Source organism: Pangasianodon hypophthalmus, chromosome 14, assembly GCF_027358585.1.
Source record: "Pangasianodon hypophthalmus isolate fPanHyp1 chromosome 14, fPanHyp1.pri, whole genome shotgun sequence".
In the NCBI taxonomy this organism is placed as follows: domain Eukaryota; kingdom Metazoa; phylum Chordata; class Actinopteri; order Siluriformes; family Pangasiidae; genus Pangasianodon; species Pangasianodon hypophthalmus.
The window spans coordinates 20,964,832-20,982,981 of NC_069723.1; the positions used below are offsets into that span (position 1 = coordinate 20,964,832).

General features: G+C 39.4%; 2 protein-coding genes across 6 annotated transcripts in view; one reads left to right on the top strand and one right to left on the bottom strand.

The window, feature by feature from the left end:
* nbeab (neurobeachin b) overlaps positions 1–18,150 on the bottom strand; it is a 344,194-nt gene that overhangs the window by 98,034 nt on the left and 228,010 nt on the right. The window lies entirely within an intron of this gene.
* mab21l1 (mab-21-like 1) lies at positions 11,842–18,132 on the top strand. Its single transcript, XM_053239987.1, has one exon. The coding sequence runs from the start codon at positions 15,421–15,423 to the stop codon at positions 16,498–16,500; it is 1,080 nt and encodes a 359-aa protein (XP_053095962.1). The 5' UTR covers positions 11,842–15,420; the 3' UTR covers positions 16,501–18,132.

An 18,150-nucleotide genomic window follows, 5' to 3' on the forward strand; every position in this document is an offset into this window, starting at 1 on the left:
CATCTGGAGTGAATTCTCCTACCTTATGCCCAGTGTTACTGGGATAGGCTACGGATCCACCAAAACTCTTACCAGAATGGAATGGTTATTGAACATGAATGAATGAATGATTTTCTGATTAAGGATTCAGGTTTGTTTAGATTTAGATTCAATTAAATGAACTTAGAAAAATATTTCCTCAAGGATTCTTTGGAATGACAATGGTTCTCACTTTCTTACGCTTTTCCAAAAGGAAAGCATTCTGTTGTAGGGTTCTACATGGAAATCTTTAATGGTTCCTCTAGAGCAGGAGTTCTCAAACTTTTTTGCAGCCAGGAACATGTTTTACTACAAAATAAATTCCATGCACACCCTAAGTACATATCTGTTGATATGGCATGAACATTACTTAATGTAGAATAATATTTTGTATATTTATTAGAGCCATAGAGCTTTCCTGAACCTTCCACTGAGAGAACACATTAGATCCAAGTTCACATTATTTATAGGCAACTTGTTTTGAGCTGTTGAGGTTTGGATTAAGCCCATCCCATTCAGGGGTCCAGACAAATAGGGTAACAATGAGAGTAACGTAATAATAAAATAAAATATAATAACTTTGATAATTGTGAGTTGTTATATAGACTTCCTGGATAAGTTTCACGGCCCCTTGGGGTTCCACAGACCCCACTTTGAGAATCACTGCCCTAAACGGACACACTGAAGAACTCTGAAGAGTGCACGCTTCACAAAATTGCAAGCCACACATACATAAGCTCACACATCCACATGTAAATGCAAAAATTCTAGCATGACGACCCCTTAATATGACCCTATTGAAGTTCTAATTGGATTGCCAGCAGCCAAAAGGAAAGATTTGGGGCCTACTTGCCTATATTCCCTTTTGTATCTACAGCAATAGCAAAACAACAGCATTTGAATCAAATGGTCAAGTTCTCTTCCCTTAAATACAATTGGTTGGTCCAAATCGGCTTGGACATCCCCCCAGTCTACCCCTTTGCTCAAAATCCATTCGAACGTCTAGAGGAATGAGCAATCTCTTCACCTCGGCTAGGTTCCTGTCCAAGAAAACAAACATCCCCTTGTCCATTGGAGTGCCAAAATAAACCCTCCCCTAGCACCGACATCAATCATGTTAATTACGGCAAACACCATAATAACAACAATTACAATAATATCTCATTAAGCAGCAGAGAGAGTGAATGACGGGGGAGAATTAATAGCAGGCAGGTGTACAACACACTGCAATTATGGAACCTGAAATTAGCTCATCGCCCCAAGGCAGACGGAGAATACAGAAAGTGTGAGAGAGAGACAGAGGGTGAGAGAGAGAGAGAGAAAAAAGATCTCAAAGAGGGAGCAAGGCAAGGAGACAAACTTGCAAGTGTGGGTTCACAGACTGAAAAAGAGTGGAGGGGGTTGCAAATCAGGAAACAAAAATGTCTTAAATGTGTAAATTAGGCTGAATAAAAAGCATAGAAGTAGAGAGAGAGGGGGAAAAGCAGCTTTTCCAGGCAGAGTTGAGAGGGAGGCAGCCAAAGATGATCAAGGGGAGCTGTGGAGCTTCGCGGCAGCCGACTGGCAGTTTCCCCTTCTCCTGTCATTCATTCATTACACAGCGCCGGAGTTGCGGTGAAAGCGCCTGCTCGCCTTGACCCATCATATTTCGGCTTCTGTAAACGGCTAATCCGCCTTCGTTAGACGGGTGTCGACACGTTTTGCATGCTCTCAAGCTCCAGTCCTTTCCAAACCTCACTGAAAGGAAGCCGAAGTGAACTGCCACTGTCATAAAATCAGTGGAATTTCAAAGCTTTTGACCTGGTTCTCATATTTAATATGTTAATCTTTGATTAATATCTTATGTACTGTTCTAATTTATTACTCAAAACTGCCTTTCAAATGATAGAGATACTTAATATGTCTTATGAATTTAGCACACTCCCTTTACTCATGTTGTGTTGTCTGGTATATTCCGACGCTCCACCAATTTCTGCCCGTATTGTACTCGGTTTTCAGACAATAGCTTTACTTTAATCTCAATACTATTTGTACTTTATGTGAAAAACCCTTATATATATTCTTATATCTGGAGCTCCTGAGGCTTGATATTTTGTCCTGCTCTATACATACAGTATATTGGACAGTAGATTTGAAATGAAGCAATCAAATTGTGATTGAGATGTAGACTTTCAGCTTTAACTCAAGGGGTTTAACAAAAATATTGCATTTACCATTAACCAATCATCAAATGCTGAGTTTCTTCCCTTCAGATGTTTTGCCAGGTCTTTACTGCAGCTGCCTTCAGTTGCTGCTTGTTTGTGTGTCTTTCTGCCTTAAGTGAAAAGCATGCTGAATTGGGTTGAGGTCATCAGACATTTAAGAACATTTCATTTCTTTGCCTTAAGAAGCTCTTGGGTTGCTTTCGTGGTATGTTTTGGGTCGTTGTCCATCTGTACTGTAAATCACCGTCCATCAGTTTTGCAGCATTTGACTGAATCTGAGCAGAAAGTATAGCTCTGTAGACTTCAGAATTCCTCCTGCTACTTCTATCAGCAGTCAATAAACACCAGTGACTCAGTTCAATTAGCAGCCATACATAACCATGCCGTAACACTGCCTCCACATGTTTGACAGATGATGTGGTATGCTTTGGATCATAAGCCCTTCATTTCCTTCTCCATACTGTTCTCTTCCCATCATTCTTGTACAAGTTAATCTTGCATCATAACTGGTCAGGCTTTTTTTAGAGATTTTTTAGGAAACTCTAACCTAGCCTTTCTGTTCTTGAGTGTTACCAGTGGTTTGCATCTTGATACCTCAACCATCTGTATTTACATTCATGAAGGCGTCTCTTGATTGTAGACTTTGACACTGATACACCTACTTCCACCAGAGTGTTGTTGACCTGGCTAGATGTTGTGAAGAGGTTTTTCAACAAGGAAAGGATTCTGCGATCATCCACTTTAGTTGTCTTTCATGGCCTTCCAGGCTTTTTGGTGCTGCTGAGCTCGCCAGCGCATTCCCTCTTTTTAAGAATGTACCAAATGGTTGACTTGGCCACTCCTAAAGTTTTGCTATAATGCAGTTTGGTCACTTTAATACTGTTGTGTGTTTGTGTCTTTGTTTTTATTCTTGGTTTTGTCTCTCTTTTATATTTTTATACTTATATATTTTTCATATCTTTATATCTGCTGCTGTAACAATGCAATTTTCCCCATTGGGGGACGAATAAAGGATTATCTTATGTCTCTGATAGGTCTGTTTTGTTTTTTCATTTGCATTAACACTCTCATGCAAATTCAATGCTTGTAATCAACTCCAGACCTTTTATCTCCTTAATTTGTCATGAAATAATGAGGAAACAGGCCACACCTGGCCACGAAACTGCTTCAGTTGCTTCAATTGGATCAGTCAATTGTCCAATTACTTTTGAGCCTGAGAAAATGGAGGTACTGTGTAAAAAAACGGCTGTAATTCCTAACAATTGATGCAATATTTTAGTTAAACTCCTTGAGCTAAAGCTGAAAGTCTACACTTCAATCATATCTTCATCAATGCATATCTTTGAAATGATTGCTTCATTTCAAATCCATTGTGGTGGTCTACATAGGCAAAATAAGAAAATTGTGTCACTGTAAATACTTATGGACCTGACTGTATATACATATTTTCTTACTTAACCAGGATTCAACAAATACAGATATGAATAAGACGTGCATTATTATTATTATTGTTATGATTTTTTTGAAAGCTTGCCTGAAAGGCTCGCATGGCGTGAGGTACAGTGTGTATCGCTAGAGGTATGTATCCTGTGGCACAGCAAAAGAAAAGTCACCTGAGTGGGAGGTTTTTACTTTCATGTAGCTGTCAGATATGACGATCGGGGGACAAACAAAACCACATTCATTAGCGTGAACATTGTGTTTACAGTGATACATTTATAGTGTTCATTCATTCGTTCATCCTTAGTAACTGTCTGGTCAGGGTCACAGTGCTACTTGTTTGTTTTATTTTGGAAAAGAGAAGCGAATAAATTTGTTAGAAAATGTTGCAGGCAAATACAAACAAAAAGCATAATAACTGCATGAGCTGGATTTTTTTAAAAAGTTCTTTTCACTTGTCTATTTAAAAAAAGAAAAAGATTTTTGAGATTTCCATCTGCAACAACAAAACTGGGCTGAAAATTGTACAGTGTAAATCTGTCTTAAGACACCAGAGGTGGTCTGTGGTGGTCAATGGGTCAGGAATCAGTGATCACTTCTTGGTTTCAGAAAAACCATCACCTACACAGTCACACCGTATAGCATAGATATACAGTAGTTGTATGCTATACTATATAGTAATCATTATACTGTAAATCAAGATTAGTTTCCATAAGGAATGTAGTGTATCGAGTAACATATGAGCGTATCGCAAGTGATGCTGACGAATCAGGATTATGTCTTCTGGTGTAAAATGAGATTAATACTTCAAGCAACCACTGGTGATTATATTACTTACTCTCATAACTGTCACATTTCATTAGTTAGATGCAAGAAGAAGGTGTCAGATGAATGCTTTCTTCTTTGCATTCAAATTGATCATTCTTGAGGATGTAAATGTATGGGAGAAAATTAAACAAATATATCTGATCATGCTTGACCTGTCTTCCGTTTACTTCTTTAATGATGAACGTCTTTCCTGCATCCAGAGCACTTGCGAACCGGCTGGAGGCGCGGATGCTGACACTGCCACTGCTGAATGTTTTATCACGTCAGAGCTCAAGATGAACAGCATGGCTCTTTTAGCCTGAGGGCTGTTCCTGAGCCCCACAGAGGCCCTGAGGCAGACTTCCTCCAGCCCTTTCTGCTGGTTTTACCATGAAGTGCACGGCTGCTGAATTTTGATTATGGTGTACAGTTGGCCAGGGGGAAGATGCCGTGAAAGAGAGGCTCCTTAAGAATTTTACAAAGCAAAAAAGAGTGTAGAAATACTGGAATTGCTCCTGTGTTTAATTCTGGATTCCCTTGCTTTCATGCCAGTTGTGCTAATTTGCCAGAAGGAAAACTGAATACAGTCCAGTTTTGCGGAAAACTAGGGGAAAGGCAATTTCTTTATATACTTTGTGGATTCTGTGATTTTTTTTTTTTTAGGATAAAACATAATGTAATGGACAATTATATGAAGTTATCCCACAGTTCTCATTTCGGATTGGCCAGAAGGTGTTAATTCATTTTCGAAGCCTATTAAAAAAAATGAAAAACATGTTGTTATTTATAATAATCGCTGATATGGTGAAAGGAAATGTTCATTTAACATTTACAGAAGGAGTCTCCAGTGTCAGTGATTTGTAATGAAAGCATGTTTCCTGACACGAGAAGCTGTTTTTTGTGTTTTAGGTCATTTTAACTTCAAGAGTGACAAAAGAGAGGCTGGGGACGGAATGACTGTTTATAGCTACTATAACATAAGTGATAACAAAAGCTAAGTTGCAATGGTTACAGAAGCAATGGTTAAATGTAGGACATATTATGTATTAAGAAATTAAAAATTGTATTAGGAAAACATAAAATAGCAAAATAGGCTGTTATAGGAAAATAATCAATTTCAGGCCACATTACACCACTCTACTGTTGATTATTTTTCTATAACAACACACCCTGTTGTGTTTCTTTCCCTTCATAAATTTTCTAGGTCAATTCTTTCTAGGTCAATATAATAAAGGGCCTGAAAGAAAAGATATCAGGCTTTCTAATGAATCATTGAGAATGTAAATTCTTTGCTATAAAAGAAAAAAGGGGAAAGAAATCAGTTTAAAGTTAACATGATGACTTGCCTTAAAAAAAGCAAGTGTCTACTTACTTTAATGCAGATTTCCTTTAACAGCATTACAACACACTGAAGAGCACATATGCCCTGAGATGTATTAATAAAACCAATTTCTAATTTCTCCTAACCACTGTGAAATTTAAATCCTCACGAAATGACACTCGCATAAATCCACCCTAAAGGTATCAATCATTTTAACCTTCATTGAGGTGGCGTGTCAGCTTCACAAAGGCACTCATATGGTGTTAATGAGCGTGTAATATAAGCGGCTGGCCACTAGGCCCGCATGCTGCCGCTTCATACAACACAGAGCAGTGAGTCTGGAGCTGTCTCTCTACATCACTCACAGTCAATCTGGAGGAATAAATATCAAGGCTTGTTCGTGGCAGCCGTAATCACTAACCATAACATGAGAAATTTAATGAATATTCATGAATATAACAGGCATTGAGAATTTGGGACAGTTTTTTTTTCAGTCATTTCTGCATTGCTACAGGGAAATGCTAAATCCTTCTGCAATGTGTTTGTGAATTAACATGGAACAATAGCAACTTCATCTCACCATGGAAACTTTCTGAGAGCTAAAATATCTCCTGGTCATCTCTCCAAACCCACTGAGAGGGTGTGCGAAAGCGAAAGTGTGCTGAGGGTTTGTCCGTGTTACTAATGGAAATGATATACGTCAATATGGCCGTGTCGCCTCCCACGTGTCCTCCCATCGTGCTAAACAAAGGAACCGGCAACTTATGAACTGCCTGCACCACTCTGGCGAGTCCATAAAACAACTGGCCCCAGTCACCAGGGAGAACCCACACACACAGCCCCGCCTCCCCGTGAAGCCGACCCTCTCACACAGGACCACCAGATGACACAGATGGGGCGAGGGCAAACAAAAAAGGGGGCTCCCTCTGTAGTGACCCAGATCTCTTTCAAAAAGCCATTCACGCAACAAATTGGGGAAAGCTGGGGCCTTGCAGCAACACTAAAGCTCCTTGCTCTTTTAATAGCCAACCTCGCCGCTCGCTATAAACGCAGACTGATTTACGAGTACGTTTAAGGCAAAATATGCAAGGCAGGCTATTTAGGACGTGAGTGGAGTGTTCTTGATGTTATTGCTGACCCTTTTGAGATGAGAGCAAAGTATAAGCAACATCTTATGAATCAGTTTAAAACATGTTATAAAATTTGCACTAATCAGTGTTTTGTGTTTTTATTTTCTCTCTAATGGCTAAGTATGCACTGACAAGCCAAACACAGTACAAAGCAGAACATCTGGGTTTTTTTTAGCACTATAATTTCCACACCTTTGAGTTCAATATAATGGTTCAGATGACTGCTCATTGTTATTTATTTATTTATTTACTTACTTACTTACTTACTTACTTACTTACCATCGTTTCAGTAGAAACCAAAAGATAAACAAACTACAAAATAGAATAGCTGGACAATTGACATGACTTGCAGTCCTAGATGATGATGTATATGACTGCTATTTATTTGCTTGTTTACTTGTTAATTTTCTCATTTCTTCTTTTTTCCCTCCATTGTTTCAACAGGCAAAAAAAAAAAAAAAACAGCTGGACATTTTTAGCACTATAATCCACTGACTTTCAATCCTAGATGATAACTTATATGAGTCCTATTTGTTTGTTTGTTGTTTGTTTGTTTGTTTGTTATATTACTTATTTTTTCCCCTTCATTGGTTCAGTAGGCACCAAAAAAAAAAAGTAAACCAAACTACAAAACAAAAACAACATTTTAGCACTATAATCCACATGAGTTTCAGACCTATATAATAACTTACATAACTGCTATTTGTTTGTTTGTTTGTTTGTTTGTCATTTTATTTTATTTTTTCCCTCCATTTGTTCAGTACGCACCAAACCAAACTAGAAACCAAATCAGCTGGACGTTTTTAGCAGTATAATCCACATGACTTTCAATCCCATGATAACTTGGATGACTGATTAATTAATTTTTTTTATTCATTTATTTTTTCCCTCTATTGGTTCAGTAGGCATCAAAAGAGCCCAAACCAAACTAGAACCCAAAACAGCTGGACAATTTTAGCACTATAAGCCACATAACTTTGAGTCTTAGATGATAACAAGGACGACTGACTATTAATAATAATAATAATAATAAAAATAATAATAATAATAATAATTTATGTTTTCCTCCGTTGGTTGAGTGGGCACCAAAACACCAACCAAACTACAAACTTAAACATCTGGACATTTTTATTGCTATAATCCACGTCTTTCAGTCCTAGTTATAACATAGATGACTGCTCACTGTTTTCTTTCCTCCCAGTTGTTCAGTAGGCACCAAAAATCCAACCGAACAACAAACCAAAACATCTGGGCATTTCTAGCACCATACTCCGCAAACTCCGTACTTCAGTCCTAGATGATAACACGAGTCATTATTCGTTTTGTACTTTTTTCTGCGTTTTGTTCATTTTCTCTTTGTCGCCTGTCTCACTTTCACTTCAGCAGCTCACTGGCTCCCTCTCCCTCCTCCTGACCACCTCTCGCTCTCTCTCCCTCTCTCTCTCTCTCTCTCTCCGCCCCTCCCCTCATGCAATCTGCATACAGAGACATTTGTCATCATTAGCCCTGCTCCGACAGTTGGCACCCGGCACCTCAGATCTCGAGAACTTGCAATTATGAAGCCTTCATCTCGTATTTGGGTTACATGGCCTAATTTCATCATGGGCTTCATCCGCCACCATTTCATTACCCAAAGCCCCCCAACCTGGTGAAGAGAGCAGCCTCTTTCTCTTCTCTCCTCCTTTCCCCTTTGTTTTCCTCCTTTCACAAGCGGCTGCTCAGCACCCGCTCTTAGAACGGGGCGGCGTTATTAATTTGAAATGCATCTAGCGCATTGTCCACGCCGGGGCTGTTGTGAAGATGCTTTCGGTTTGCGTATCATCGGGTCAGCGGGCAAATGATTACAGACTCAACCTCTAGACACAAGCCGTCTCTCATGCACATTAAGATTAATCACAGGGAGCTGGGATTGTTGCACTGTTGATCAGTTTTTCCACACAATGCTACAGATAGAGAAAGCTCCATGATATTCTAAATTTGAAAAAAAAAAAAAAACATTTTTTGTTCAAATTGACCCAGATGATAAATGAAATCTATGCAAATGCTTGGGTGTCATTTATCAGTGAAGCCATTGAGCATTGGATATTGAAGTGGGGGTAAAACAGTATAGTGCTGTGATTCATGTGATCCGAGTAGATCTTTTTTTCTGGATGCTCTCTCTCTTTCATTCTCTCTCTCTCCTTGCCTCTCTCCGAGCACTTAAAGAGCAGTAAAGTTAATTTGTGTTCTCAAGGTTGGGGTTTATAGAGGTGGTTTAAGCACATATGGCTTTAGCTTGGCGAGCTGCTCCGAACATGGCTCCGGCCTCTAAAATGTGCGCCTCGGGCTGTTTTGTCCTCGGCTACCAAACACCCCATGGGAGGAGGTCGCTAATGCGGCATGGAAACTAAAACAAATGGAGAGACTGGATCCGAGGCGTGGAAGGTAGGGGGCTGACAGGCAGGAGGCAAAAGGAAATTAACTGGGAGTCCTGTGGTGCGGCCATATTGCCTGGAATAACCGAATTCGCCTCGGCTACGAAAACTCAATGACAATTCTGCTATCCAGTCACAGCTAGTTGAAAGGGATATGTCATAATAAGTGTCCGTCTTGTATAATGCGGTCTCTCGCAACGCCGGGCTCCATGGTAATATCGCTGTTCTCAAACAACGAGGCCCTTAATCTGATTTATATTCGACTACGCCACTCCATTAAATCCACTTGATAATCTGTGCTGTGACCTAGCGACGCCTTTTGGCTCAAATCCATTTTTTTGCTGTTCTTTCCGAGCACAAAGAGCGTCTCGAAAAGGATGATGGGACCAGCACAAAGAACTGTCCCTGTGTGATGATGGAATATGGCCACAATGACCTCTTTTTGTCACTGAATAATAGGATTATTAACACGGACATGTAAAAAATGACTATTAGCTTCAATTAGAGGGCGACAATGGCAGGAAAGCTTGGGATATGTTTTAATCCTTCGCTGCTTTTCATATCATTTATGGCATTTGGCAGATATCAAGTTCGGCTGGAAAATACACTGTGCGGAAATTCAGATTGAAACTTCAACTGATAAAACACACACAAAGTTAAATGTGACATATAATGTACATGCTAATAATGAGTTATTCCAAAAGCATTGTAGATATAGCTAGTAAAATGATATGTTTATCATAAACAGGACTTTCATAATGGTTTGCTTTCTAATCATCTAATCTAAAAATGAATACCTATAAAAAAAGAACGCTGGTATTTAATTTAGCACTAATTAGAGCAGAAGATCAAAATGAAACAAACATTACTCCTTGTAATTCACACATTTATATTTATACATTGTACTAATCATTGTAGATATCAATGTGGTATAATATTGTAGCTTTAACTTTCTTTTTTCTAACCTTCATTGAGGATGCATGTCTGCTTTACAAACGTCCTAATCAGAGCACAAAATTAACCATTCTAATGAACTAATTTGTGTATTTATTGCAGCAATCATCATACACATCAACATAGTGCAATATTGTATCTTTATCTGCCATTACATTTCAGTACACGCAAATTAAACAACGTTTGTTGAAAATCCTTGATTATACAGGATTCGTGTTTATCCATCAGATCTCTCATTAAAACAGAAGGTTATTTGAACCCTATTTAAAGGGCTCTTGTGGGACAGTTAAGTGTGGTGTCACATGCCAATTTTGGTTGTTTGACAAGAGCCATTACGAGCCTAGCGAAATGTTCTGACAAGAGGGATCATCAGAACAAGACGAGAGGGCCAGAAGAAAAATGAAGAGATCACTGGGGAGGAAACTCGAGAACAAAGGGGCCTTCAGCGAGCTAAACGTGTCCTCGGTCATATGCTTGTGCAACATGAGCGGAAGCCAGACTCATTGTATTGATTTACACGATCACACATCCCATTCACTGGGTCAGAAATAGCGTCCATACCGAAAGGCGCTGTCCCAGAAACGCCAGTGAGATGGTGGACGTTATAGAGACACACAACAAGCTATGTTATAGAGACATAAAAAAGGCTAGAGGTCAAGGGGGAGATGAAGTGCCGCTCGGTCAGCTTTGAAAGTGCAGATGAGTTATACGGCACTTACGATTTGATGGCTTGGATGTGTTCGGTAAACTGCTCCGACAATGAGATAAAAATTCTGAAAGTATGCTTTGATGCGGTTTCCGTTGACGCAGATCTGTCCATGGATTACTTGTATTAAAAACATACACAGGATAAATGTGTTTTTTAATGCTGAACATCAGGGTCAACAGGACAGACTGACCCAGAGCACGTGCTAGGCCTAATCCCAAGGACAAATCAGACAGAATCTGGGAAATACCGTTAAGATGGAAAATTGGGGAAATAAAACTTGTGTTGAGAAAATCACTGTCTGTGAACCAGCTGTAGAATTTTCCTCGACACTATAGACTCTCTTCCTATTAGTGGATCAATTATTATTTTTTATTCATTGATTCATTCATTTGTAGTAAGCGCATAATCCTGGTCAGGGTCATGATGGATCCAGGGCCAATCCCTGGAGCACTGGGCAAGAGGCAGGAGTACGCACAGGGCTTTCTATTTATTTATTTATTTATTTATTTTCTCGTTTTTCAGTAACCTGGGTGATGGTTGTGGATGGATAGATAGCCAGTCCATCCAGTCCATCACAGATTATTATTATTATTATTATTATTATTATTATTATTATTATGCATCTTGCTGTATCTCAGAATCAAAGAGAAGTGTACCTAATGCATATATACAAAAATTGAGAACTTAAAAATTGTGTGTGTGTATGTGTACTGTACCATTTTGCATTTTTCACTATCACTATAAACCCTTTAACCTAAACTAAATTCTAAACTAAAATAAAAATGAATAATTAAGTGAAAAAAATCATCATTCACTGTGAACAGCAGAAGCGATTTCGGTGTACACCTGTTATACATTTTGCTTCATGAAGCAATCGGGATCTAATATGTGATCTCTGTCCAAAAGCAGCAGAGAGCTATTAATTATGGCTGGCAACTTCTTCAATGTTGACTGCGCCAGGCAGGATACAGTGAAGGCCAACCCACTACAGAGCATGAGCTCCAGACAGTGACCGGCGCTCTGGTTTAGAGACTCGGTCAGATTTTGGAGGAAAATAAGTTTGATTTCACCATCATGCTGCTTCGAAAATTGCACCAGAGATAGCATATGGAGGATGTTCATCATCCATTCATTCATTCATTCATTCATCTTCAGTAACCACTTTATCCTGGTCAGAGTCACAGTGTAGCATATACATCACCTCCAAAAATACAAAAAAAAAAAAATTATTATTATTATCATATGCAATGATGCTGATGTTACAGCATGGCTTTAAATAAATATATATAAATATATGTTTGCCTTTGCAAGTAAATAATATTTTAGTTTTAATATTCAATATTGTCTCATTTCTGCTGATGCCTGACTTCTTTATGTATTTATTCTCAGTTGTAGGAGCAATCTAAAAACAAGTCTCAGGTATTATTCTACTCAACCTTGCCTCATCACCAGTTTATATGTATGCACGACTAATAATAAAAACCCAAAACTACGTTTCTACTTCATGAGATATTTTTAACATATTTTTCCTATAAGCTTCACTGTAGTTACTGAATAATCAGCTTAAGAATTAAAAAGTGAATAAACTGGGATTACAAAGGGTTAAGGATTTTAAGTACTGTTGTTGTTTTTTTTTCATTCATATTCCATCATTATTATATGAATTATTAATTTGTACATTAACTGAGTTTTGTATATGGTTGATCATATCCAAGTGCCTATATCTTTGTTATCAGCACCAGTCTGTGTGTACTATAGTGTGTGTATAATGTGTGTGTGTCCCTGTGTGTGTGTGTGTGTGTGTGTGTGTGTGTGTGTGTGTGTGTGTGTGTGTGCAAGCTCCAGTGTGTGCATGATGGAGGAGGAGGGACGCTCAGAATGTTCCCATCCAACCATGAGCTGGTTTTGCTTGAGCTCTTCTTAAAGGCCTGTTTACGGCTTTGCAGCCCCACCAACACACACACACACACACACACACACACACACACACACACAGGGACACACAGACGCGCACACACACACACTCACACACACACACACAGGGACACACACACACACACACAGGGACACAGACACACACACACACACACACACACACACACACACAGGGAGACACTGAGAAACACAGCTGCAGCATCAGAAGGCAGCTCAGCTGAAATCATTCAGTCTTTTCAGGATGACGGAGTGTGTGTTTTGCTTACAGCTTGAATTAACCCACTGAGCGACCTTGAAATATCCGAAACTAATTTAGTTAAAGCCGAACTCAAGCAAACTCAGTTAGTAGTAATGATGCAGGAAATGATACAGAAAAGACGAATCCAATAAAACAGTAAATAACACAATCACATGAAGTAGGCAGTAGGTGTAGATGTAGTAGCTGTATAATAAATTATACTACATTACCTCAGAAAACAAATACATTTCAAAATAATAATACTAATATCAAATCAAATGAGGTGCATCTTTAAAGAAGATGCGTTTTTTTTTTCTTTCTTTTTTTAAATGTTGTAAAAGTCATTGAGATAATTTACGGAAAAAAAAACCGGCTTAAAGTCGGCACTCAAAAAAGTCCATAAACAATCAGATTACATCCGAATTAAGCAACTAGTAGAATATAATAGAGAATAATCTGTGTGGAAATAAGAATTTAAAGACATACAGATGTCCAAATCGATGAATTCTAATTAATGAATTCAAAATCAACACGTCAGAGAAGACACACACACACACACACACACACAGATAGACACACACACACACACACACACACACACGCACACACGCACAAGAATTACATAGAGACATAGCCTATATTAAAGGAGGATGTAAAGAAAGAAAAAAAGGACAAAAAATATTTTAAAGCACACAACCAGTGATGGTGGTGTTTCACGCGTTAATGTTCAGGTCAACATGATTTACATCTTTATGCATTTTATCGCAAAATGAGAGAAAAAAAAATACTGCGACCTTTTAAATACCGACAATTTTTTTTTTAACGAAACTATCCTCTTCGTTTCATAACATCATACTGAACCTAAAACTAAAAAAAATAAATAAATAAATAAATCTATATGGCTAAATCTCATTTTTTGGGTTTAATAATAGCCTCTAAAGTGCGTCTTTTCCAATAAACAGGTGATGCGGCTCATTATTTTTCCGCACTTCTGTAATATCCGACCCTCAGGTTGTTATTAACACATCTAATATTTACAGGCTATTTGGGGAATATTAGCTTATTTCTAAACGAACCATAAACGCCAGGCTTTACAGCTCCAACTGCCACACAGCGCGTATCAATGGAAAATACTGTGGGGAGGAAATACAGAAAACCAATCAACAAAACAGAGGAAATAAGCCTCTCTCTGCTGTAATCTCTACTCTAATCTCTAATCTCTACTGTAATCTCTACTGTAATCAAGCAACACGTTTCCTACACAGTTAGAAATACAACAAAGTAACAACGCAGTGAAGATGGTCATGTTTAAACTGAAATAAAATGATATAAATGAAATGAAATGAAATTACGCAATTAAGGTCAACTATCACGACAATAAGCCTGAGAGGAAAAAGGGGGAAAAAGACAAATATGCAAAGAGAGAAATACATGAATTTAAATAATAATAATAATAATAATCATCATCATAATTAACAACTAAATAAAATAAAATAAACCTGTTGTTTTTTTTTCTCTCAGCCCATAGTGTATCCTATAGGTGTTTCCTGTCCTAGAGTCGCGACTCCTTTTCAATTTAGTCTCATATATAAAAGCTCAACATTTAATCCGCTGTCCATAAACCCTGAAAGCGGTGACGAATCGCGCCTTCATTGGACGCCCTTAAAAACCCCTCCCTTTATAATTTCACTGGAGCGCGGTGTGTGCGGAGACCTGAAACACACCGACGACACCGGTTAGGCGAGGATATACACACACTTACACACTTATATATACACACATATACACACACACACGCGCGCGCACACGTATATATATACACACACACACAGTCCCGCAAACACGAGCACGCAGCACTTTCCCAAAAAACTGCGGGCGAAAACTGTGCGCGTGAAGACGGGGAAATCCGACAGGATGTGTTTGTAACTGATGCGCGCGGACACGGTGTGTGTTTGCATGCAGCACCGATGGACTTTTAATCACTGCGACCACTGAGGACATACTTTTTTTTATATAAATATTCTTTTTATTTCTTGTTGCAGAAGAAAGCAAAGCGGATGATTTAAGCGTCAGTGCGCGCCTGTGCCTGGAGCACAAATAGCAGGCTGTGTTTGTTTGCATTAGGAAACTTTTTTTCTGCTCTTAATAGGTCCCTTTTCTTCTCTAGCATTGGCTCCCGTGCAAACAGCCGCGTTGGATCCGTCGGGTTACTGCGAGCCTCCGGTGTATAACCCGGACCTCTGCCCCAACATGATCGCCGCGCAGGCCAAGCTCGTGTACCACCTAAACAAGTACTACAACGAGAAGTGCCAAGCGCGCAAGGCGGCCATCGCTAAGACCATCCGCGAGGTGTGCAAGGTGGTCTCAGATGTGCTCAAGGAGGTCGAGGTGCAGGAGCCGCGCTTCATCAGCTCGCTCAATGAGCTGGACAACCGGTTCGAGGGCCTCGAGGTGGTCTCGCCCACTGAGTTCGAGGTAGTGCTCTATCTCAACCAGATGGGCGTCTTCAACTTCGTGGACGACGGCTCGCTGCCCGGTTGCGCCGTGCTGAAGCTGAGCGACGGCCGCAAGCGCAGCATGTCTCTCTGGGTGGAGTTCATCACGGCCTCTGGATACCTGTCAGCGCGCAAGATCCGCTCGCGTTTCCAGACGCTTGTGGCGCAGGCCGTGGACAAGTGCAGCTACCGCGACTCGGTCAAGATGGTGGCCGATACGAGCGAAGTGAAGCTGCGCATCCGGGACCGCTACGTGGTCCAGATCACACCGGCGTTCAAGTGCACAGGGATCTGGCCGCGCAGCGCCGCGCACTGGCCCCTGCCACATATCCCGTGGCCCGGTCCGAACCGCGTGGCCGAGGTCAAGGCCGAGGGGTTTAACCTGCTCTCCAAGGAGTGCTACTCGCTGAACGGGAAGCAGAGCTCGGCCGAAAGTGACGCCTGGGTGCTGCAGTTCGCCGAGGCCGAGAACAGGCTGCTGCTCGGCGGATGCAGGAAGAAGTGCCTCTCGCTGCTGAAAACTCTGCGCGACCGGCACCTCGAACTCCCCGGCCAGCCGCTCAACAACTACCACATGAAGACCTTGGTTTCCTACGAGTGCGAGAAACATCCACGGGAGTCGGACTGGGACGAGAACTGTCTGGGAGACCGGCTGAACGGCATCCTGCTGCAGCTCATTTCGTGCCTGCAGTGCCGCCGGTGCCCGCACTACTTCTTGCCGAACCTCGACCTGTTCCAGGGCAAACCGCACTCGGCGCTCGAAAACGCCGCCAAGCAGACTTGGAGGCTTGCAAGGGAGATCCTGACCAACCCGAAAAGTCTGGAGAAGCTTTGAGGTAAAGCAGAGACTCAAGAAATTATATCCACATGTACTGTGCGAAGTGAAAAATCATAGGCGTAGAGTCGGGTTGGGTAGAACCGCCTGCCTGAAGTCTGGAAGCCTGTTCCAGGACAAAAACAAACAATAACGCTCACTGATCTTTAAACCTTACCCCACCTTCTTCTCAAAATGTGGCTTTATAAAAATTATTTTAGAGATCACAGTCTACTAAAATAGTTTTTATAGCTCATGTCCTGAAATTACTATTCTATTTTGTGTTTTGTGTTGCTCATATACGCGAGCAAAAAAAAAAAAAAAAATGTAACAACAATCAAAATGTTTATTTGGTTATTTATCAGTGTTATATATATATTTTTTTTCCTTATTGAGCCGTCAATCCAACAAAACCTTTTAAACGCCTCATAAACCCTTATGTTTTGTCCCCGTGACGAATTAGACAAACCCTGTACATTTTTATACTGTAAATACACACATTTGTAGATTGTGATTCCGCTGGTCTCAAAACTTGTGAATGTTGTTCTGTGACATGTAAAATAGAAGTTTAATTCCACCTGTTTTTTTTTTCTTTCTAATGATTACATTCGCGTGAATTATTTCTGATAGAAAAGATGAAAAAATTCCCAGTTAGATCCGCAGTGATAGTTTCACTATTGTTCATGGCAAGTTCCTTATTTTTAGAGTTTACATTTGGTGGTACTATTTGTTACATCTTTTTAGACATTCCATAAGAATACTTGAATTCTTATTTAAAGTATATTCCACCTCTTTTTTTTTTTTTTTTTTTTTTTTTTGGTTGTACCTTGCATACATGATAAAATCTGAAAATGAGAATATTGAATTATATATATGGAAAAAAATATACCTGAAAAAAACAATGCACTTGAAATACACTGGAATATAAACATTGTGATTTGATTTTTTTTAAACATTTCTGTCTCTGAATTTATTTAAAGAGTTAATAAAAAAACAAAGACAGGATATTCGTGTGCCAATAATGATTCAGACATGAATTTTATTATTATTATTATTATTATTATTATTATTTATAAATTCTGTGTTTTATAGTCATGGGTGAATCATACTGGAGGCTGAATCACACTGAGTGCTCTGGAAATGACTTTCTGATTTAAGATTTATTCATATTAGAAAAAAATACACTGCTTTAGTAAATTAATAGCTGGTTGCTATCTGCAGAAAAATATACAGGGAATTATTATTATTATTATTATTATTATCATTATTATTATCATTATTCAGTCAAACATGCGACGTTTAGTTTTTACTCATAATTATTGACTTATTAAACCTAACACACTCAATCCGATATTTTTTAATATTGTAAAATATTTGAACAATCTAAATTTAAAGGATTAGACTTATCCCCTGAGGTCTTAGGCCATTTTGCTGTAGATAGGATAAATACGCTAACATAAATGATACTATTTTGTTATTCAGTTGCAATAGTACAATCTGTAGTACAGTCTTATTCAACAATCCCCCCCTTTTTTTTGGTCAGGAATGCAAGTACACACATTCTCGCACATATGCACCGTGTTCTCTTCGTGAACCAGCAGGCTGCATGGTGCGTTTTGGCGCATTTACGCACAGCCGTGGGTGAAATTAGACACAAATAACGCCGCAGCT

Bases quoted from the DNA above. Each gene is read 5' to 3' on its own strand.
- mab21l1 (XM_053239987.1), top strand. From the start codon at position 15,421: ATGATCGCCGCGCAGGCCAAGCTCGTGTACCACCTAAACAAGTACTAC.